The sequence below is a fragment of the Aspergillus clavatus genome, genomic scaffold (genome assembly GCF_000002715.2).
Source record: "Aspergillus clavatus NRRL 1 1099423829798 genomic scaffold, whole genome shotgun sequence".
NCBI classification, from domain to species: Eukaryota; Fungi; Ascomycota; class Eurotiomycetes; order Eurotiales; family Aspergillaceae; genus Aspergillus; species Aspergillus clavatus.
In genome coordinates this window covers 966848-987239 of record NW_001517101.1, presented here as the reverse complement: position 1 = coordinate 987239, position 20392 = coordinate 966848, and the positions used below count along the sequence as shown (strand labels likewise).

The 20392-nt window shown below is 51.1% G+C and overlaps 4 protein-coding genes and 3 non-coding genes across 7 annotated transcripts, besides 30 other annotated features; 3 read left to right on the top strand and 4 right to left on the bottom strand.

Annotated features, from left to right (window-relative positions):
• Positions 1 to 244: 244 nt before the first annotated feature.
• Positions 245 to 268: a microsatellite.
• Positions 269 to 357: 89 nt separating this feature from the next.
• Positions 358 to 3009, bottom strand: ACLA_091040 (uncharacterized protein; the record flags this gene model as incomplete). Its single annotated transcript, XM_001272831.1, has 1 exon — positions 358 to 3009. The coding sequence occupies one exon, from the start codon at positions 3007 to 3009 to the stop codon at positions 358 to 360; it is 2652 nt and encodes an 883-aa protein (XP_001272832.1).
• An 88-nt stretch (positions 3010 to 3097) lies between these two features.
• Positions 3098 to 3127: a microsatellite.
• Positions 3128 to 3138: 11 nt separating this feature from the next.
• Positions 3139 to 3168: a microsatellite.
• Positions 3140 to 3168: a microsatellite.
• A 163-nt stretch (positions 3169 to 3331) lies between these two features.
• Positions 3332 to 3367: a microsatellite.
• Positions 3368 to 3748: 381 nt separating this feature from the next.
• Positions 3749 to 3777: a microsatellite.
• Positions 3750 to 3777: a microsatellite.
• Positions 3778 to 3921: 144 nt separating this feature from the next.
• Positions 3922 to 3954: a microsatellite.
• A 123-nt stretch (positions 3955 to 4077) lies between these two features.
• Positions 4078 to 4113: a microsatellite.
• A 177-nt stretch (positions 4114 to 4290) lies between these two features.
• Positions 4291 to 4314: a microsatellite.
• A 34-nt stretch (positions 4315 to 4348) lies between these two features.
• Positions 4349 to 4385: a microsatellite.
• A 140-nt stretch (positions 4386 to 4525) lies between these two features.
• Positions 4526 to 4562: a microsatellite.
• Positions 4528 to 4588: a microsatellite.
• A 132-nt stretch (positions 4589 to 4720) lies between these two features.
• Positions 4721 to 6994, top strand: ACLA_091030 (serine/threonine-protein kinase; the record flags this gene model as incomplete). The annotated part of the gene is made up of 3 exons (XM_001272830.1): positions 4721 to 5191; positions 5496 to 5740; positions 5818 to 6994. The coding sequence occupies 3 exons, from the start codon at positions 4721 to 4723 to the stop codon at positions 6992 to 6994; spliced, it is 1893 nt and encodes a 630-aa protein (XP_001272831.1).
• Positions 4907 to 4939: a microsatellite.
• Positions 5248 to 5280: a microsatellite.
• Positions 6995 to 7235: 241 nt separating the features above from the next.
• Positions 7236 to 7260: a microsatellite.
• Positions 7261 to 7347: 87 nt separating this feature from the next.
• Positions 7348 to 7376: a microsatellite.
• Positions 7377 to 7828: 452 nt separating this feature from the next.
• Positions 7829 to 7856: a microsatellite.
• Positions 7857 to 7914: 58 nt separating this feature from the next.
• Positions 7915 to 7946: a microsatellite.
• A 174-nt stretch (positions 7947 to 8120) lies between these two features.
• ACLA_091020 (putative sugar transporter) lies at positions 8121 to 10261 on the bottom strand (the record flags this gene model as incomplete). Its single annotated transcript, XM_001272829.1, has 7 exons — positions 8121 to 8686; positions 8752 to 9185; positions 9240 to 9389; positions 9453 to 9670; positions 9745 to 9757; positions 9823 to 9922; positions 9991 to 10261. 7 exons carry the CDS (start codon positions 10259 to 10261, stop codon positions 8121 to 8123), a joined length of 1752 nt encoding a protein of 583 aa, XP_001272830.1.
• Positions 10262 to 11246: 985 nt separating this feature from the next.
• Positions 11247 to 11272: a microsatellite.
• Positions 11248 to 11272: a microsatellite.
• A 12-nt stretch (positions 11273 to 11284) lies between these two features.
• Positions 11285 to 11319: a microsatellite.
• A 771-nt stretch (positions 11320 to 12090) lies between these two features.
• Positions 12091 to 12117: a microsatellite.
• Positions 12118 to 12526: 409 nt separating this feature from the next.
• Positions 12527 to 12586: a microsatellite.
• Positions 12528 to 12586: a microsatellite.
• Positions 12587 to 13044: 458 nt separating this feature from the next.
• Positions 13045 to 13079: a microsatellite.
• Positions 13046 to 13079: a microsatellite.
• A 190-nt stretch (positions 13080 to 13269) lies between these two features.
• Positions 13270 to 13293: a microsatellite.
• A 1055-nt stretch (positions 13294 to 14348) lies between these two features.
• Positions 14349 to 14380: a microsatellite.
• Positions 14350 to 14376: a microsatellite.
• Positions 14381 to 14445: 65 nt separating the features above from the next.
• Positions 14446 to 16254, bottom strand: sxa2 (putative pheromone processing carboxypeptidase (Sxa2); the record flags this gene model as incomplete). The annotated part of the gene is made up of 4 exons (XM_001272828.1): positions 14446 to 15338; positions 15419 to 15645; positions 15710 to 15992; positions 16056 to 16254. The coding sequence occupies 4 exons, from the start codon at positions 16252 to 16254 to the stop codon at positions 14446 to 14448; spliced, it is 1602 nt and encodes a 533-aa protein (XP_001272829.1).
• A 1649-nt stretch (positions 16255 to 17903) lies between these two features.
• ACLA_091000 lies at positions 17904 to 17975 on the bottom strand. Its single transcript has one exon. It is a non-coding gene; the product is annotated as a tRNA-Ala (tRNA).
• A 1472-nt stretch (positions 17976 to 19447) lies between these two features.
• On the top strand, positions 19448 to 19519 carry ACLA_090990. The gene has a single exon. It is a non-coding gene; the product is annotated as a tRNA-Ala (tRNA).
• A 328-nt stretch (positions 19520 to 19847) lies between these two features.
• On the top strand, positions 19848 to 19919 carry ACLA_090980. The gene has a single exon. It is a non-coding gene; the product is annotated as a tRNA-Ala (tRNA).
• The last annotated feature ends 473 nt before the right edge of the window (positions 19920 to 20392 follow it).

Here is a 20392-nt window from a genome sequence, read left to right as displayed (position 1 = left end):
GCGGTGGGGGATATAACAGTATGTCGTTGCTAATTGCTATGTGCTCTCTGCTATTTATTTGCTGTTAGGTTGGTCATATACATCATAAGGGTCGTTTTATATCGCATGCAATGCAATGGAAGAAGAAGTGAAGAACGCAATAACCCCCCCCCACCAAAAAAAAAGCAAAAAACAAATTCAAACGAAATATCACACAAGATGTAAATGCATGTGTGAATCATAGACATATATATATCGTAAACCGTAATCGTAATTGTAATCGTAATTGCATCGCCGGAATGCAAATGCAAGCATACATGCAACATTCTAGGTCATAAATCGTTCCAGGTGGGTGGAATGTGGATAAGATAACGAACGTCAAGGCTGCCGCGCAAGTTCTCGCGCCTGCATGCTGCAACCCACCAGCACCGCATCCCCGATCTTCGCCTTCAGCTTCTCCCGCTGTGCCTCGCGCCGCGCCTCCTCGCGCTCCTGGAGCGTACGTCTCAGGCGCCGGCGGAGGCTCCGCACGGGGCGTGCGCGCGAGCGCAGCCGTAGCCTCCACCACGACGCGGAGAGGATGCGGCGCTGGTGAAGCGAGGTCTGGGAGCGCAGCGCTTCGGGGCTGAACAGGGCGCTGCCGACGAGGGAGTGTCGGCTCCGGGAATGGGGGCCGAGGGTGAAGCCGGGTCGCGGGCGCTTCATCTCGGGGCTGCGCGGTGCGAGAGCGGACGGCCCGTCGAAGACGACCCGGGGCTGCGGCATGCCCAGCGAGTTGTTGATGATCTGCTCGGGCTCTGGATGCGGTGCTTTTTCCTGCTCGGCGAATTCTTCGGAATCCGGCGAGTCGTCCCAGAAGCGACGCGGTCGCCAGAAGGGGTGCAGTCGGCTGTCGATATCTTTGTCGGCGGCGCGGTGCTTCGCGGACGTGATGGATAGAGACCGCACGAATCGGTCGAACGAGTCCGATCGCGGACGGACCCCCCATGGCCGACGGAGGGAGCCGAAGCGCCGGGAAGGTTGCCCAGTACTCCCCAGGTGATCACCCGCTACTCCCGGCTGAGAGCCGGCTTCGTGCGTCGGGCTGCCCGCATTGGCGTTATGCACCGGTGGTTTCGGTGGGGGACGGGGATTTCGCAACGGGGAAGCAACCTGGTTCGGATCCTGCTGCGACACAACCTCTGGGGTTTGTGGGGGTCTGGACAGTTCACGATTCTCGGACACTGGGGGTGGCGGTGGAGGGCGCGTGGGCTGGTTGACCAGTAGCAACGACTCGTTCGTGTGCGGGAAAAACGCAACCGTCCTCGCCTCGTTGACCTCGACAATCCCGGGAGACGACGATGGAATCGACGCAGGGGTAAACGGGAGAGACGGCGGACGTAGACCTGCCAAGTCCTCCACACCGATCCAAATGGACTGCGTCTTCGAAGCGTCAGCGGCGTCCCGGCTGCCAGAGCTCGGGCCGCGATGGTGGACGGAAGGTTTCGCATTGAGCTGTCCGGCAAGTCGTTGCGCCATCTCCGGAGGGTCAGTCGGTGGATGGTTCGGAAGCGCCACGGAGGTAAGCGACGTCGCCCGTGAGTTGTCTCGGCTGGTAGGGGCCGATAACGATGAGCTGCGTGGTGGAATCACGGGTCGACCAAAGATGTGACCCCTCGCGTCAGACGCTTGAGAGGAAGAAGTCGCGATCGAGTCCGACAAGGTCCGCTTCTTCCGACGAGGCAGATCGCGAGACGGGGGTCTGCTCTTTTGTCGAGATGAGCTTCGTTGCCGGCTCGACCGGCGGGACCCAGGCTTCGATGGGTTTCTGGTGACCGACGGAGAAGAGCGAAGAGAGGAGCGCCGTTCTGGAATGACAACTACCGGGATAATCTCCAAAGACTGTTGTTTGGTTCCCTCGGTTGAGCTTGATGGAATTGACATGTCTGATGCCATACTCTTGCGGTTTTGCTCCGTGATGCGGGCGGCTTTGTGGACGAGCCGGTGCTGAAACTCCGGATTGGTTTCCAGCGACGTGCGTTCGGACCTGGCCAGAGGTGAGCTTGCGGAGCGTAACGAGGATCTCTTTTCGGTGTGCCGTAGAGCTGGATTGGCCGGTCGCGGAGCTTCGATGATGATCACTTCGATGGTCGACGAGGTCGACACGCCCGACAATCTCTGGGATTCCTCCTCGGCGGAGGGCCAACCGATGGTGATGCCAAAATACTCAAGCGAAGACTGGCTCGCCAGGTCCTCCTGAGCATCCTGGACTTGCTCCCGCAACCGCCTGCCCCGGACGGGGTGCACTTCCTCTCCGTCGTCTTTCGACAAAGACCGTCCGCGAGATCTTTCTGGCCTGGCTGACGCACTTTCCCGGTCGCATAGCATGCCATTGTTCCCCTCGTATCGGTCGGGCTTGAGGAATCTCACGGTCTCGCTGGACGGGGTCAGAGTGGATGCATCGTCGCTGAGGCTGGGATTGCTGGAGCCGGCGGGGCTGTTGCTTCGAGACGACCTGCGTGTCCGTGGTTGATGTCTCCGTTGACGACGGAGGGACTGGCTGGATCGATAGGGGGTGATGGTTTCACTGTCGGAGATCATCTCCCGTGCTGTCTGGAAGGACTCGGCTCGCGACGAGAATGAAACGCGCCCGAACTGACTGAGACTCGGGCGGTCGGTTGAGGGGGTCGTTCGTGGGGGGGTGGTCTCCGGGGTGGGCGGATGCGACGGTTTTGTAGGCGTCCCGGCTCCATTGAGATTGTAGTGGATCGAATGGGATGATGGGGCGCTGTGCATTCCTGATGCAGGATGAGGTGGTGTTTTCTCGCGACCAGCGCGAGGCGGCGTCAGCGGTAGATTCGGAGCCGTCGCGGCGAGGGCTTCACTCGACCGATGGCCATCATGATCCGGCATGACCGGGGGAATAGTAGTGGTGGTGTCACAGTCAGCCTGCGAGTTGACGTTGGTCTTTGGGGACAGTGACTTGCGGGACTGGCCCACGGTCAACTCCGGTGAGGCGTGAGAAGCACGAGGGACATCCACACCAGACATTGTTGTTTCACTGGAGACAAGACAACCAAGGACGGAAGGGAGTCCAAAGGAGGATTGTCACGGGTAGATCAAAAGAAACGCCGCAAGATGGACATGGACATGGACATGGACATGGACACTGGGGGCTATTGATGATGATGATGATGATGATGATGATGAGCTAGCTACTATTCTTCAGATGGAAGCGGTGGGGAGCGAGAGGATTGGAGCCTTTGGAGACCACAACATCGCGAAACAGGGCGAGAAACACTGACGACCAAAGTCGTTGACCAGTCGGATCCGATCCCCTCAGGGACAGTTGTTCGGGACTCTTCTTTCGTGGTTCTTTATTTTTTCTTTCTTTCTTTCTTTCTCTTTTCAGGCACCGAAATCAGAGGGTAGAAGTGGCCACGAAGGACGAGAAGAGGTGCTGCGTGCGACAAGGGACTCAACGTCGTGTTGGCCAGCGTGTGGATAATTAGGACAAACCGTAGGAGGAATAGAAGAGGAAGTCAGGAACCAGGGGTCAGCAAATGAGACCCGATACGGAGAGAATGTAGGTAGTCTCTCAATAGGGAATGCGAGGGGAGGATCTGAAGCATTCCACGTTGCAGAAGTCTCGAGGGATATCCGAGTGATATATAGAGTAGGAGTAGTAGGCGTAGTAGATACTTTTGGAAGATAGTTATTCTCCAGTGTCTAGTGTCTAGCTATGATCTTTGTCTTTCTCCCGGTCAGAAGTTGAGTATCCCAGAAGAAATGTCTGTCTGTCTGTCTGTCTGTCTGTCTATAATCCAAGTCAATGACTGTATATGCCCTTGGAGATGTGGCAATGATGAGGGAGATCGATAGTGTTACTTAGTACTCTGTATTATTACTAGAGACTAATAGATATTAGATACTAGTTCAGACATGATCTAACACTCTAAGATTTCTGTCTTTGTCTCTCTCTCTCTCTTTCTCTCTACTCATCAGTGAAGGTTCATATCAAACTAGTGATGACATCGAGGCTGAAGATCCCCCGACGTCATTTCCCACGCCTCTCGTTTCCTCATTTTCGATCGACTATAGAGTATAGTAGACTATAGTAGATATAGACTATAGACTATAGACTATAGACTATAGTAGAGTAGTCATTCTACCAAGTGAAGAAGAGACCGTGACTGATGACGATGATGTAGATTCTCATCTATCAATACCCTCGTCTTCCTCCATCTCTCCTCCGGACTCTGGGAGTGAGTAATCCGACACCCACAAGTTACAACTGAGATCATCTTCATCTTAGCGTTGACTCTCTTTGATTTCTTCTTCTTCTTCTTCTTTTTCACCTACTTATCAATATAGGGTGTTGGACTGACTAACTATTACTACTACTATGACTACTATTCCCACTACCAAAAAGGTGGCGGGGTAAACAGGAAAATTATTCTACTTTTTTTTCTTCCCAAATCATCATCATCAGCGTCATCGTCATCGGACTCATCCCATCCTCTTTCTTTCTTTCTTTCTTCCCTCCTCCATCACTTTTCTTCCTTTTCTCTCTCTCTCTCTCTCTCTCTCTCTCTCTCTTTCTCATCCATCATCTCTCATCTCTCATCTCCTCCATCTTCCATCTTCCATCTCCCTCCCTTACCTCTCCCTTGAAATCATCATCCCCCACCCCCCCAATTCCCCTTACTCTTCCCCTTGACAATCCCCACAACGACACATCTGTGGTCCCGATTTCTCCATGATGAGCACAATTCAAAATCTCAAGAATTTCATACGTCATGGCAAACAAGCCCGTCTCGTCACTCCCCATGCCGAACCCACCACCGACGTCTCGCCCATTCATGCAGAGCAGCAACGCCAACCACAGGGGTCTTATCCTCCCGCTGCTGGAAATCTCGATGCGATCGATAGCAAATTAGGCCATGTCCAGCAACAACAACAACAACAACCACAACCACAAACACAAACACAACAGACATCCCCTGATTCCCAATCCAAACACGGCCGTACCGCCGAACTCGAACAAATTGTCGCAGAAGAGCGCAGCAGCAGGACAAAGATGCCCGTATACCCCGGTCTCGAACGATGGGTTTTGCTGGAGAAGATGGGTGACGGTGCCTTCAGTAACGTTTACCGCGCAAAGGATACCATGGGCGAATATGGCGAGGTGGCCATTAAAGTCGTGCGCAAATTTGAAATGAACAGCAACCAGGTAGGACATCGACCTTGACCCTTCTTTTTTCTTTTTTTTTCGCTTCAAGAACCAGCAAAAAAAAAAGAAAAAGAAAAAAAAAAAAAAAAGGACCTCTCGCCAATCTCTCTTCTTCTCTTAGCATGACGCCCATCTTCATCCCGATTTCCGGAAGAAACCGAAAGCTGCGGAGGTGCGCAAATCATCTTATCAATCCCCCACTCACTCCCTCCTCCTCCGCTCCTTTCCTTCTCCGTTCTCCTTCCAGCAGTCAATCCGGATGCTCGCAGGCTTCAGCAAACCCATCCGCTAACAAAATTCGCAGCGCGCCAACATCCTGAAAGAGGTTCAGATTATGCGACAGCTGGACCACCCCAACATCGTCCAACTGATCCATTTCTCCGAATCGCGCCAATACTACTACATTGTCCTGGAATTGTGCCCCGGAGGTGAACTGTTCCACCAGATCGTGCGCCTCACCTACTTCAGCGAAGATCTGAGCCGTCATGTCATCCTTCAAGTCGCCAAGGCCATTGAATACCTCCACGAAACGTCGGGAGTCGTCCATCGGTGTGTGGCCTAGCATCCCTCCCCCTCTTTTTTTTTTTCTTTCCCTTCGATGTGCTAACTCACCTCCTCTCCTTCAGCGACATCAAACCCGAAAACCTGCTCTTCTACCCTGTCCCCTTTGTCCCCAGCAAGAACCCACGACCGGTCCAGCCCGGAGATGAGGAGAAGGTGGACGAAGGTGAGTTTATCCCGGGCGTCGGCGCGGGCGGTATTGGAACTATCAAGATCGCCGACTTCGGTTTGTCCAAGGTCATCTGGGATAGTCAGACCATGACCCCTTGCGGCACGGTCGGCTATACGGCTCCAGAGATCGTCAAGGATGAGAGATACTCCAAGAGCGTCGACATGTGGGCGCTGGGCTGTGTGCTCTACACCCTCCTTTGCGGTTTCCCTCCGTTCTACGACGAAAGCATTCAGATTCTGACCGAAAAGGTCGCTCGCGGCCAGTACACCTTCTTGTCCCCCTGGTGGGACGACATCTCCAAGTCGGCTCAGGACCTCATCTCGCACCTGCTCACGGTGGACCCGGAGAAGCGCTATACCATCAAGGAATTCCTGGCCCATCCCTGGATCCGCCAGACCGACGAAGCGACCGAGGCCGCCGCCGACGCCCCGCCACTCGCCACGCCGCTCTCGACTCGTCAACAAGCCAAACAGCCGCTCGATGCATTCTCCGCGGATCAGGCCCCGTACGCACCGGCCAGTGCTCGCCTGCTGGGCCCGGCATCCGCCAATCTGGACCGCCTCATGGACTTTCGGTCCCCCGGCGCGATCAACCTGCGCGAGGTGTTCGATGTCGGTTACGCGGTCCACCGGCAAGAGGAGGAAGGCAAGCGCCGCAAGAATTTCCGACAAGGCTACCGGGGTGCCAATCCTACCACCGGCTTCCAGTCGGCGCTGAATCCACTGAACGAGGACTTTGACGACGAGGATGACATCACCTTACGGCGAGCCCAGAATGACGCGTATCCCCAGTCGAAGATCCCCAAGGCGTCCCAGCACGCCGGTGATGTGGCCGCTATGGAGGCCAAACTGCGCACGACGAACCTGGGCGCTCCCAGCCATGCTGCGCAAGCTCGGCAGCAAAACCAACCTCGACAGGCGCAGGGCTACGGGACCCACAGCGCCAACGTTGCGGCGGCAGCGAAGCAGAGCATCGGCCGACACTCGCGGCAACCGTTTGAGCTGAGTCTGACCAACGCAACTCTACTTGAAAAGAGAGGCCGACGACAACAAGGACAACCCGTCGTGTAAAACCTCTTCGTTCCCTCTCATCCACCCCTTCTATCCGTTTCCTCCTCCATCCTCTCTAACTTGATCAGCTTCAAGCCCCAACTTCCTCTCCCCATAGAGACCAATGTATCCGGCATGTATAATATTAGGATCATTGAGTACTAATAACCATATGACATTTCCCCGTTTTCCTCTTGACGCGTTCATGTTGTGGGTTGCACTGATCAAATGCATGTGTCATGGATTTACGATATTCAGCACTTGTGTGTGTGTGTGTGTGTATGTGTTTCTTGCTGACTTGCGTTCTGCTTTGGACTGGAGCACACACATCCGTCCCAATCTCCTTTTTCTTTTTTCTGGCTGGCTGGTCTGCTTTCTTGTTTTTGTTTTTGTTTTTTTTTTTTTTAACATATTTCTTTTGACTTCCACTCATGCATAGGAGATCCCTGGGGCTTGTGGCTTATGACCGACAACCCGGAACTCATGATAACTTGAAGCAAATTCCGCCTTACTTTGCAGTTTCCGTCCTTGTTCCAGATCCCAGATCCCATCCCCGGGCAGCCCCCGGTGGTTCCTCAGGTGCTTCCCCTTGGATACTTTGTAGACGCGATGTGGGTTGTGTAGAAGAAAAGACATGCAGAGCGGGATATACAGGTAAAACATTATTTATTGTCTACGGGCCTTCGCCCAGCTCGATATAAATAGCATATGCGCCTTTTGCGCTGAATTCATGTTCTTCAGCAGAGATCATCAGGATATCTACAATAGACCTCTGTAATATGCATCTTAATTTGTCAACATCAGATATATAACAATAATAAACTCTTCTCTCAGTACATCGTCACGCAGGGTATATGTCCAATGTCCAATGTCCAATGTCCAAGGGTAAATCTCATCAACATGCTATCATCAGTCGTCGCTTTCCTTCTGAAATACTCCTAATGTATACATGTATGTATATGTATATATATATAGGGATGCTTATATGTGCAGGAAGCTGCGTCTAGGCGTGTATCGCCATATATCCATCCTCTCAGCCCCAGGGTATCACAGTCCAGGGGGGAAACCTGGTTTTTATATAAGATAAGATAGGAGAGAGAAAAAAAAAAAAAAAAAAAAAAAGAGAGAGAGAGAGAAAGAAAGGCCATTATAGCGACTGCTTTCCCCTCGTCTCAATGGGGAGGAGACACATCGCCACAAAGGACGCGAGGATCAAGCCGCCCGATGCATAAATGGGGGCATTGGGGTTCGCGTCACCGCCGTAGATGGCGACCAGGGGCGCACAGAGACCCGCGATACGGTTCAAGCAGCTTGCGATCCCGGATCCCGTGCCGCGGCTCGGGGCGGGGAAGACCTCCGGGGTGTAGGCGAAGAGGACGCCGTACATGATGTTCTGGAAGAAGGCCTCGAGGCAGGAGCAGACGAGCTGGATATTGGAGTCGGTGGTCGTGGTGAAGCAGAAGAGGAGAACGGCGGTGATGAGGGTGGAGATGACCATGGTACCCTTGCGGCCGATGTACTTGATCTCAACGGTGTAGCAGGCCAGGATGGAGCCCGGCAGGCCGACGATGGAGGTGATGGCGTAGTTGCGGTAGGTCACGTAGGTAGATGTTTCGGTTGCACCGCCGGCGTTCTTGAGATATTGGGGCAGGAAGGCGTTGAAGAGAGGGTAGCCCATGCCGATGGTGGCCCAGCAGAACCAGAGGATGACAGCTGGACACGGGTTAGTCAATTTTTGGTGAACTCTCCAAAAGATATTTTAAGAGGGGAAGACGTACTGGTGAAGCCAAGCTTCTTGGTTGCGAACAAGGGGCGGATGCGCTGCAGAGAAAACTTGGACATGTATCTCTCGACAATCTGCTTGTTGCTGAAGGTCTGCGGCGCGTTCTCCTCGGGATAGCCGCCGATCTCATTGAGGATCTCGACGGTAAGCCAGGTCTTGGCCTTGTTCTTATGGGCGATTCCGTACACGGCGGCAACGGCTTCCTCCTGGCGGCCACGCGAGAGCAGGAACTTGGGAGACTCGTAGAGGTGGAACAGGAAGAAGCGGCAGATGAACATGACAATGGTCAAGGCGCCCATGGTGAGCACCAGGTATCTCCAGCCCATGTTGTTCGACTTGCTGCAGCACTCGACGCCGTCTCCGACTTTGAGGCAGGAAGGCAGGTCATCGGCGCAGGTGTAGGTGGGAATAAAAGCCCAAGCCAGAAGACTAGCTGTTTGTTAGACGGCTAAGAATACAATGAATGAGAAATTCAAGACTAACCTGGCAATGAGCTGACCAATGGGCCACCACACACTCAGCATGGTCAGGAGGTTCCCGGAGGCGAATGGCAGGAATTCCAAAAAGAGAGCACCGTCAACGGGCAGGTTACCACCAACACCCAGACCCATGCAGGCAAACAAGCCACAAACGCTGGACAGGACATATTAGTGTTAATAAACTCAACCCAAATTGTCGACAAGGGACTAGACGTACCCAACCCAGGTAGGGCCACCGGCGGCGGCCAAGCCAAAAGCACCACAGAGAAACAGGGTTATGTTGAAGGCTGGGCGACGTCCAATGATATCTGATGCCACACCCCAGAACGATGCACCTAGGCAAAGGCCCAGGAACAACGCGCAAGTAGTGAAACGAACATGGGTCGCAGAAATGCCAAACTCAGACGAGAGCGGTGTTAATGTCAAGGCAACTCCCTAAGTTTCGATTAGCTTTGGTCTCTGGGGAATTCGATAAGCCTTTTGAGAATCCTGTGTGGCAAGTCCCTTACCTGCAACCAAAGACTGAGCGCGACAAGATATGTTAGTGAGAATTCCAGCAGCAAACGGGGATCGTCAACACAACTTACTTGTCGGCCAACCATCCAAATCCACAAAGAACGAACAATTCCCACTGATAACGGCCCATACCGATATCCTGGATGGCTCGGTTGATGAGCTTTGATTTACCTGTAGGAAAAAGTCGAAGATCAATACCCAGATTCGCTAACCAGAAGTTCAGAGGAAAAGGAACATACGGTCATAGGCGGAATCATGGCCAGAGGCGCCAATATCAGACTCAACCTCGGCGCGAAGCGCCTCCAGAGTCAAATTACTCGACTCGGGAATAGAAGCAGAACCATTTTCCTGGGAAGGGGCTTTGTCGAGACTGGAAGCATCAGTGGTTTCATCGGGGCCGGTTTTCTTTTCAGAGTCAGGGTGCGCATGCGCGGGGGCACTGGCGAGGGGGATTACAATCCCGGGAAAGCTCTTGTGGTTGTGCTTTTTGAACGGATTGAAGAACGGCATCGTGACGGGTGGATTCGGATTTGTTTTCGAGCTCTTTTCGAAGCTACTATGGAACGGGTGGGATTTGGGGCGAGGGTTCGGATTCGGGTCTGGATCGCGGAGTAGGGCCTACTTCCGGCTCGGTTCCGCAGGTGTCGCAATTGGGAAAAGAGATAGGGGTCCAGATGGGCGGTTCCTGCTCGTTAGGACAGATATAGGGGCCAGCTAAGAAAACGGTGAAGCTATTGTCGCTCAGGGTCAAAATGGCAGGCGCAACGGCTGTCGGGGACAGTATGGATCGGACAAGGGATTCTGCTTCAGGGCGCAACCGTGGGAGACGTGGCGCAGTGGACAATGATCCAGGGAGTCCCGACTGTGTATGGGCTGCGGACGAAGGCGCTGGGGAGGGATTTAAAGCGGTGGGAAATCTTTGTTTTTGCTGTTTGCTGCTGATGCTGGCGCTGGAGCTGGAGCTGAAGCTGATGCTGCTACGGCGTATAGCTTGTGATCAGGACGCGGGAGCACAAACGCGCAACAGGATGGAAGAGTAATGGTATATGCAACAAAAGATAGATACTGAGGACTGTCAAGTTCAGTAAGAACGTCCGCCAGCGAGATTATGAGGCCCCGAGGGGTTTCAGAGAAAACGCGGGGTTGTTGTAGAAGGATGGATTGGGTGAGGATGGGGATCAGCAAGAATCAACCGAGCGAAGCTGTTTTGAAGATCAGCTATCACTTTTGATTGCTCCTTGAATAAGTAGAGATGAGGATGGAAGGGGAAAGGGTAAGCAAAGAGTAGAGACAGAAGGAGAGAAAAAGAAGAGCCAAATGAGGGCGCAGAGGGAGAAGTGAAGACTATAAGTATACCAGGGGGGAGGGGGGTAGTACAACTTGGGGCAAGAAAAAGAGGGAACGAGGGTTGATTGACCTCGACCAATCAGCGTAGAGACGGAGGAGTAGTATTATTTGGTAGTACAAGAAGAATAAAATGATGGTAATTAGTATAATCATCATCATCATCATCATCATCATTTCCTTGTGCTGCTTTCTCTCTGTCTCTGTCTCTCTCTCTCTCTCTCCATACGGAGTACATCCAAAAAAAATGATGGGAAAAAAAAGTGTGGTTCTCGTATACCAAATTGGGTTAGACTGGCGTCTTAGTGTGGTTTAGCACGTTCTGTATCTTACCGGTACTGGTATCACTCTGTACTCGCATGGAAGTTAAGGTATTGTAAGCCAAGAGTGACAACCTTACCTTCATTCATACTTACGTACGGATATATCATCTAACATCTTTTTAAATACTTTAATCAATTAGTCTATGCTGTATATCTCTATCCTACTGCATCTCATTACTGCGGAGGGGCAGCTGACAGTCCGAAACTGATGTAACAAAAGCAATGTTACCTGAGGAGGCTGAGGGACGCTCTTCCTCTGCGCTCAGCGGCTGCTTTTGAGTGTGTGGAGCTGCGGATCCTCGATGTTGGCGGCGGAGGAGGCGCTGATTTGATACTTTGGACCTTGGTCGTCTTCAGTATGGGGTTCATGCGATAGGCTCATAGGCTGTAGACTGTACTCTGTAGTCCGTACTCCGTAGACTCGGGAGTCGGGACTACAGAGTACTGGCAGGGTAGGTAGGATTCCCTACTCAGTGACCGAAAAAGGACTAAATCTCCCCCACAGGAATGTCAGACTCCGATCTCTGCTTCACTGTTTCCTATTGGAAATTTCATGCAGATACAACAGCCACGGCTGAAATAGGACTATGAATCCCTGAGCACGGATCACTTAGAGGGAAAGAAGGGTATGACCGTATGAACCACGGAGGACTCCGGAGTGGAGGGTGAAGGTCAGTGTCAGTGTCAGTGTCAGTGTCAAGAGAAGGCCCCTCCCCCAAAGTCCCGAGGCCCCGAGCCGTAGTGCATAATTGATGTGGGTGGGAGAGGCAGGTAAGAGAGAAAGGAATCAAAGGATACCAGAAGGGAGGATGTCTACTATAGGCTCTCTGAACGGTTGGGGTGGCACCGATCCAAGACCCTAAACCCCCTACTCGGTAGGCAACCAACATCGATATCAACGAAGTTCCCGCTCTAGCTGGCTGGCCCACCAGTCTAAGTGGAAAAATTTTGCATTTCTTTTTTATCTTCTCCCTTTTGCTTTTTCTCTTGTTGTTGTTTTTTAAAGCTTGTTGTACCTGGAGGAGACCTCATGATTGATAGTTATTAAGATTCAGCCTTATGCTAAAAAAGTCCACAGAGTAGCAGACCCAGATATGTGATAAACTGGAGTAGTAGTAGTAGTAGTAGTAGTAGTAGTAGTAGTAGTAGTAGTAGTAGTAGTAGTAGTTGGTTACTGGAACTTGGTTACTGGTTACTGGTTAGTGATAAACTGGTTACTGGAAGGGTGAATGTCCACGTGCGGGTCAGATATCCCCTACGTCATTGGGAACTTTTCTCAGCACTACTCCGGAATAGGTTACTCTAGGTACCTAGGTACCTAGGTACTAGTAATATACGGACTAGTCTTGCTTGGTCCTATTGGTCAGTTGTCGGTCCCCCCCCCCCCCCGAAGTCCGAAAGATTACCGTAACTACCTTACCGGATTACCTTATCAGTTTTTCACAGTACCGGGGTCATACAGTATCTTACACACTCAACAATCTACCTCCCTCCCCAAGGTAACTAACTACCTAGTTAGATACTACCTACTGCTATATCTCTCTGCCCAGAGATGGAATCTTCCATGTACTCCGTAGACCATTGTGAATGTCTTACTACAAAACACTGGCTAAAGGCTCTAGAGTCTAGTTAGTAGTTAGTTAGTTAGTTAGTTAGTTAGTACTCGTCTAAATCACCAAGGTGGTTCCAAGCCTCGGTCTTGCCCATATCCGGCATAGACTCCACCCGAGCCGAGCTTCGACGGTCGACTTGTCGAGTCCTTGGCAGTCCAGTCCCTCGAGTCATTAATTAGCAAATCGATTTCTGCATCCGTTGGGTTGACCTTTGGCGACTCCGCGACTCGCGACATCCAGGATTTCAGGATTTCAGGATTTCCCCTGTTGCCCACCGTCGTCATGGCTATTCCGTATTGCGCCAATCAGGCACCCTGCTGTGTTTTACTCTCCTTCCGAGCGGCTGCGAGGTGAAAGCGAAACAGGCCTCATCGGTGCCAGATTGCCAGGTACCACGCATTAATGATTAGGTAACACCGGATGCCATAGTACTCTGACCTACACAGTACTGGCTGAAGAATTGTAGAATCACTCAGCCTCTCGGCAATTCGATATTCGATTCGATCCTGATAGCAGCATAGTTAATTCAATATGGCCTGATCTATGTACCTCGCCTACTACTGCACCTAAGATCCCTGTCCGCCTTGTGAGTTATATACCCTTCCAATCATCGCTGAACCAACCCTACAATGTCTCGATATCAACGTATCTGCTTACCTGAACGGGCAGCTTGCAGCTAAACCTGAGGCATTATCCAGATATGCTCTGTAAGACTGTAAGACTGTACATCGCCCGGCACGTGGCATTCCCGGAATCAAGCAGCACCCGTGGAGAAAACAGCTAAGTATTTCCTCGAACCCGGTTCGGTTCGGCCGAAGAAATGAATGTAGGCTGTAGATCTAGGCGATCTGGATGCGGTGGCCACTGGCCACTTTGGTTGTTTGGTAGCAGTGGATAAATGAAAGAAGAGCTGCTGGGTGTGGCGGTTCATGTTGGAGGGCTTTTAGGCAGGTCATATCCGGATACTTCAGACCGGTCCGCTGTTGACCCGATTCGATTCCTTCCCCTTGATGATCCTGGGTGAAAGTAGATCCACCTTCCCTACTCCGTACTCCGTATGTCTGTCTGTCTGACTTGGAGGGGGATCAATGCTTTGTCTCTCGGTGCCAGCTTAGAGAAGAGATTGGTGGTTGAGGGTTGATAAGACATAATTATTGCATGGGTGATACGTTTTACCTAGATAGGAAAAGATTTGATATCAGCTGGCTTGGACAGATCGCAATACCATCCCCTCCCAAAAGAGGAAGCGTATCCTGCCTTCAGGACGGTTTAATAATATACTATGTATATTAGGTAGGCTGATGGAAATTATTACAGAAAAAAAAAAAAAAAAAAAAAAAAAAAACAAACTTCTGTCGACATTCCTTCATCATCACGCATTATATATGGCCATAAATTACATATATACAGTCGACTACAACGACTCGGTCTTGCCCAGCAGCCACTCGAGATGACGGTAGGTCACCCGAGGCTGGTACTGCGGCTGCATGTGTCCGCTCTGGTAGGTCTGTGCCCACATCAGTCCACGCTCGTAGTGTTGGATGCCCATCACTCCCTGAACATCGGTCACGCCGGCCTCGCCATTCTTCGCATACACATCGGCGTACTGCAGGTCAGGCAGCTCAACGTTGATAGGAGCGCTGGGCGCCGACTGGAAGCCCAGCTGTCCGTTCCAGGTCATGTTCTGGATCGCCAGCAGCGTTCCGTTGGTGAGGATGATCATGTCGTAGTCACCGTTGCCGATCAGCACACGGTTCGTCGCCTCGATCACCTGCGGGAGAACGTGCTCGATCGGGTTGGCCGACAGGTCACCCTCCTGCTCAGGTCCTGCGGAGCCACCGACGAAGACGGGCTGATCCGCACACTCGGCCCACTTAACGCTGGGGGCATGCAAGGCCCGCTTGACGTCCTCTCGGTCAAAGTAGACCGTGGCACCCTCGGGCTGGTAGACAAGTCCCGTGGGGAAAGCCAACACATCCCACGCGAGAGGGCACATCTGGTTGATTTCGTAGACGTCGAAGCAAGGGTTGACCGTCATGGCGGCAGTGTTGATCATGTTGAAGACGTCGCACTCGGCTTCGCTCGTGAAGTTGAACGTCTTAACAGGCTGAACACCCGAGGGAGGGAAAACCAGGTATTCATCGATGTACTCCTCGTAACCACAGCTCGTATGGAGTTTCTCCAGCTCCGCCATGAAGGTGGCATTGAAATTGAACAGATTGGCGTTTTGCTGAACGAAGGGCACGGCAGGCACTTCTTCTTGGACATAGTCGTACTGGCCGATACAGGCGTCATAGACCAGCGCACCTGTAAGAGACAATCACAGTTAGCATATATTGAACAGATATACCCGAGAGAGAGAGAGAGAGAGGCACGACTATCCTCACCTTTCAAATCATAGTGCTCCGTATTATTCTGATCCAGCATTGCCGCAGAGATATAAGGAACATATCGGCCCGCATAACTCTCTCCAGTGACATAGATCTTGAAGTTCTTGATTCCAAAAATATCCTGGAAGTTCTTGAAGAACTTGACGAAATCCTCTGCGATTTCCTCCTGGGAGGTGGCGGTCGGCTTGCCGGTAGCGAAGCCCGTTCCGACGGGTTGATCGACCCTATAAGGATAGAGACCAGGTCAATGACTCGACTTGGATTTCCGCGAGGCTCGGAGTCACGTACCACAACATGTTGGTCAAGTTCACCCACGAGTAAGGGTTCTCAACCGGGGCAAAAGTTCCTGGCTGCCAGGTAAATCTCCCGTTCTCCTGGAAGAAACCCTCCAGAGAACTACAACCTGGTCCTCCGTTGAGCCAGATGGTGACTTCATCAACTGGCTCACCCACGGTGGGCTGGAAGATGAAGAACAATTCTCTAGACTTGTTGCCCTGGTCAATGGGAACTGATCCAGAGTACATTTCGCCGATGTCGAAGTGAACGTCGGGCAGATGCTTGACGAGGTAGGCTGTGATTTCACTCCGGTCAGGGAAGCTCACAATCTCGAGAAGATATTGGCAAGATCACGTACGCTTTGTCTCTTTGCTTAGGAATCGGAAATCCTTGTGTTTTGAGTGCGACTCTGCCTCTCTGGAAACAAGCGGCGAGGTCCGTTTGGCCAAAGAGTCGCGAGCCTTCTGGCCAAATGGTCCATGTTGGCTAGCAGACACATTGTCTACGCACAACGAGAGGGCCACAACGGCGGTCGAGACCACCGACCCGAATAACATCCTGAATTGAGCAGGTAATGGAAGTAAGAGGGGTAGCTTTGTAGGAAAATATGAAGATCGGTTCCAAGTTCATCAGGGGGCAATCGGTTGTATTTATATCATTGAGCTCAGAGCTTGGGGTGTTTACTGTTTCCTACGTTAGGCAAGGTAGCGGCGGGGGAACAGGGCAATTCGACCCTTATCCTGCAGGTTGATGGCATAGAATAGTCGGAGAACAATCGAACGCCGTAGAGCCCGCAGGATCCCTGTCTCCACTGTTGGGCTTTCTTCTAGTGCAACGCAGACAACTCTGTAGTCTGTAGATAGAAGGCGAGCATTCCCGGCTTCGGGAAGTAGTAAGACAACTGACGCATGAGTATCACTGAGGGATTAAGGCGATTAATTTTCAGAACCTCAAGTGTTATCCAATCATGACCTAGTCGGTCCACAATTGAGAGGGGAAGTCAACGGCTGCCATCGGTTGCACAGCTTGAATGAATTGAGTCCGACTCCAAGCCCATGTTGTTGGTGCGGGGGTGCATCTCGGAAGATACGGACGGACATTGCTTGTGAGCTCAAGACGGGAGAACAAGAAGGTCAAGCCTTGGTGGAGTAGGAATTTGAACGGCTTGGTTTGCTAGGCAGTCAGCTTGATATGCAAGCAGATGGATAGGCCAATCGATTTGCTGCGGTTCCTGTTTATTATGCCATCCAGGACTTCTGTCTCGTCCATCGGGCGATTCAAGCTGATCAACCCGAGTGGCTGTCCTCAAGCCTTTCTCTTAGTCTTATCAAATCGATGAGGCAACCGCATTATCCATAGATACTAATACGAAGACGGAGATGAGGTCTGTTTCGGTGACGATCTGCAGCGTTGTGCGGTGTACGAAGTTGGAGAAGGCAAAGGTATCTCTGTTGCTAAGCTTTCTTTGGCGGACGTCCCCGTGACCCAAGACTCCAAGAGTAAGTAGACTACTACATCTCAACTTGAGAGGAGAGGACTGTACTGTCTGCACCAATGTAGCTATTATTATTGGTATCTATTTAGAGACTCGTTTGCAAACCCGAGTGACAGCTTATTGTATAGCCTCAATCTTCAGGCAACTTGAACCCCCCTGCAAACAATCCTTGAAGCAGACCGCCTCTTCAATCTTCTCAGTACGTAGTTAGTCAGGTCTATCTATGTACTCCGTAGTTAGTTCTTCTAGTCGAAATACTTATCAGTGACCCCTCTGGCCGATGTAACCCTGTTAGCAAGGATCCCTGATAAGAGGCAAATCAAAGTACTGCACATTATTGATTCAATGATGAGAAGCAATCAATTTATGTGGCGTCTGGCGTGATTAGGTTGACAAGGAGTGGTAGATAGATAATTACCAACAGGCTCTACAGCAGTCTAGCCAATTAGTCACCCACCCCAACAGTGCTGAATGGTAATGGTCATGGGATTATTCAGCACAGATAACAACAGAGAGTGGAACATTAACCACCTACCTTTCCAGGCCAACACTTTGAGATGATTCTATGGTAGAGAAGTTATAGGGGTTTTGCTTTCAGAAGAGCCCGAGAAAAAAAAAAAAAAAAAAAAAAAGAAAGAGAGAGAGAGGAAAACAGAAAAAAAAGAAACCAAAATGGGCCAGGGAGAGTCATTGGCGGACGAGCAAAAAAGTTGGACTCGCGGGGAATCGAACCCCGGACCACTCCCATGCTAAGGGAGTATTATACCACTAAACCACAAGCCCATCTTGATGACACCCAATTTACCTCGTGCATACATGGGGCTGCAAAATCAATCGTACCTAGAGGATTGCCAAGTCACTATTGCTTCTACGAAAGCGCCTCCTTCGCCAATGCGTATTTAGGACAGGGAGAAGGGCAAGGTAATACTCGGCTAAACCAATGCTATTGGAACATTTGATTCATGTCCTTCGCCTCTGGATATATGTTAGTGGGTATATTTGGTTGGAATGCGCTCATTCATATCTGGTGTGCATTCCCTTGTATATATATCCCACCACCGAGCCTTGCCGCAGGGAAGGAGTATTTATCATACATCCCTAGCTAGCCCCAACGCTCATTGCTCTGAAGTCTAGTACCAAATGCCAGCTTCTCTCACATACACATATAATAACTGGCAAGCCAAGCAACCAAGTGATGGCCGGATGAATGACTAGTTCACGCACAACACCGTAACACATCCATGCATCCAGGTTTAACCATGCCATGGAAGGTGTGCATGTACTTGTTCAAATCCCTGGACCCTTGTCCAAGCCGAAGAACACTATCCAGACCTAGCAAAATAAGCACAACACCATAGCCTATACCACCTGGGTCATTGAATTGGATTGGTCTGGTCAGGTTAGGTGCGGCTTGGTGCTACCTACCCGCCAGTGACTGTCCACGGAACCATTGTATCCAGGCTATACAACACGACAGAGGTTCGACCGAGTCACAAACCAGAGGCCACAGAGCCTGGAGTGAAACCACCAGGGCACCGCAATCCTGGAGCACTTCACAGATATGACACACGCCTTGCAATCAGAGATGCCAAGTACAAACCCAAATACCTAGCCGTAGTCCAGCAGGTATCAGGTAGACCGTCACAATCCCCATGGAGGCCGAGAAGTCACCGCGCCCAGACAACGCATGGGAATCCCACCTACGACAACTACGGGACTAGCCGATCCAAAAATCCAACACGGGGAATAGACACAGGACTGCCACATTGGCCGCCAAACTCAACAGAAAATGACAGCTACACTAGCAGACGACAGACCGTTCAACGAGTATAGAGATGTCCAGAGGCATGGCTAGGTTCGACACCCCCACCACCACAATCGATACCACAATCAATAAGTCAACACGTACCGGGGCGAATCGACCATATGGTGGAGAAGTGTCACACAGGGGACACAGAACTCAGCACTAGAAGACATATATAAAGTCATGTTCTACACGCTGATGTATGGGCAATGCCTGGCCAAAGCTCATATGCATATCACAGGGCAGATACACAGCAGTGCCGACATAGGACCAAGACTAACCCTGACGGTGTTACGGCCATACGGTAGTGCCTATCGAAGCCGAATACCAATGGAAGGATGCTTAAATACCCCTTATTATTGGACTGTTTGCAAAATCAATAATAGCATGCTAATAATGGCATATTCAACAAGGATACGTATGCAAAAATTAGAGTCCGAAAACATCGAATGGGCTTGTGGTTTAGTGGTATAATACTCCCTTAGCATGGGAGTGGTCCGGGGTTCGATTCCCCGCGAGTCCAATTTTTTGCTGATTGCGTCTGTGTCACCTCTTTTTGGTTGTTAAGCTTCAGCTGTCAATCAATGTACGCCGGGAAGTCAACCCCTGTTTTTCATATTAGTTTCCCCTACACTCATCTAAATTATGTATAAGTATGCTAGCTGGATACTAGCAGACCACAAGGCCAAAAGACTAATTGCAGCTTGCAGATCCAGACACATATAGTAGCGCATTAGGTGGGTAGCGAAGGCTCACGATCCTTACATATTATGTCATGGATGGAAGTGTCTTTGGATTCCACGCACAATCTGGGTTACAATATCAAACTTTTGGTCTGGTTCTCAACAGTTGGGCTTGTGGTTTAGTGGTATAATACTCCCTTAGCATGGGAGTGGTCCGGGGTTCGATTCCCCGCGAGTCCATCCTTTTTGCTGATCTGGTAGATTCAACTCCCACTTCACGATCACCACCTGCTTTCTGGGTTCTCTACCAACATCTATAACATACCTCTATGTAGCAGTCTATAATCACTGCTCATCACATTCCACACCCCACGATCCCCAACTGTCCTCCGTATCCCATATATCGACCCACTAGGTGCACCAACGGACCTTACACTGTAGCAGTGACCACCCAGAGACGACAAACCAGCAATATGCCACACTATTATCCCCATATGCACATGCATGATTTTGACAAAGATAGGGCAAACCAAGGGAGCTCTGATACTAGCTCACAAGTCTCCGCGGTAGTGGTCTTTCTTCAGACGATATGCGCCACACGCTCGGAACCGCGATAATAATTATTTGACCTAGGGGAGGCTATGAAATCCTACATCAAAAGACCGCCCCGAGCCTCGCCCAAGGTACATCATGCATGGATGTATCGCCAGTGA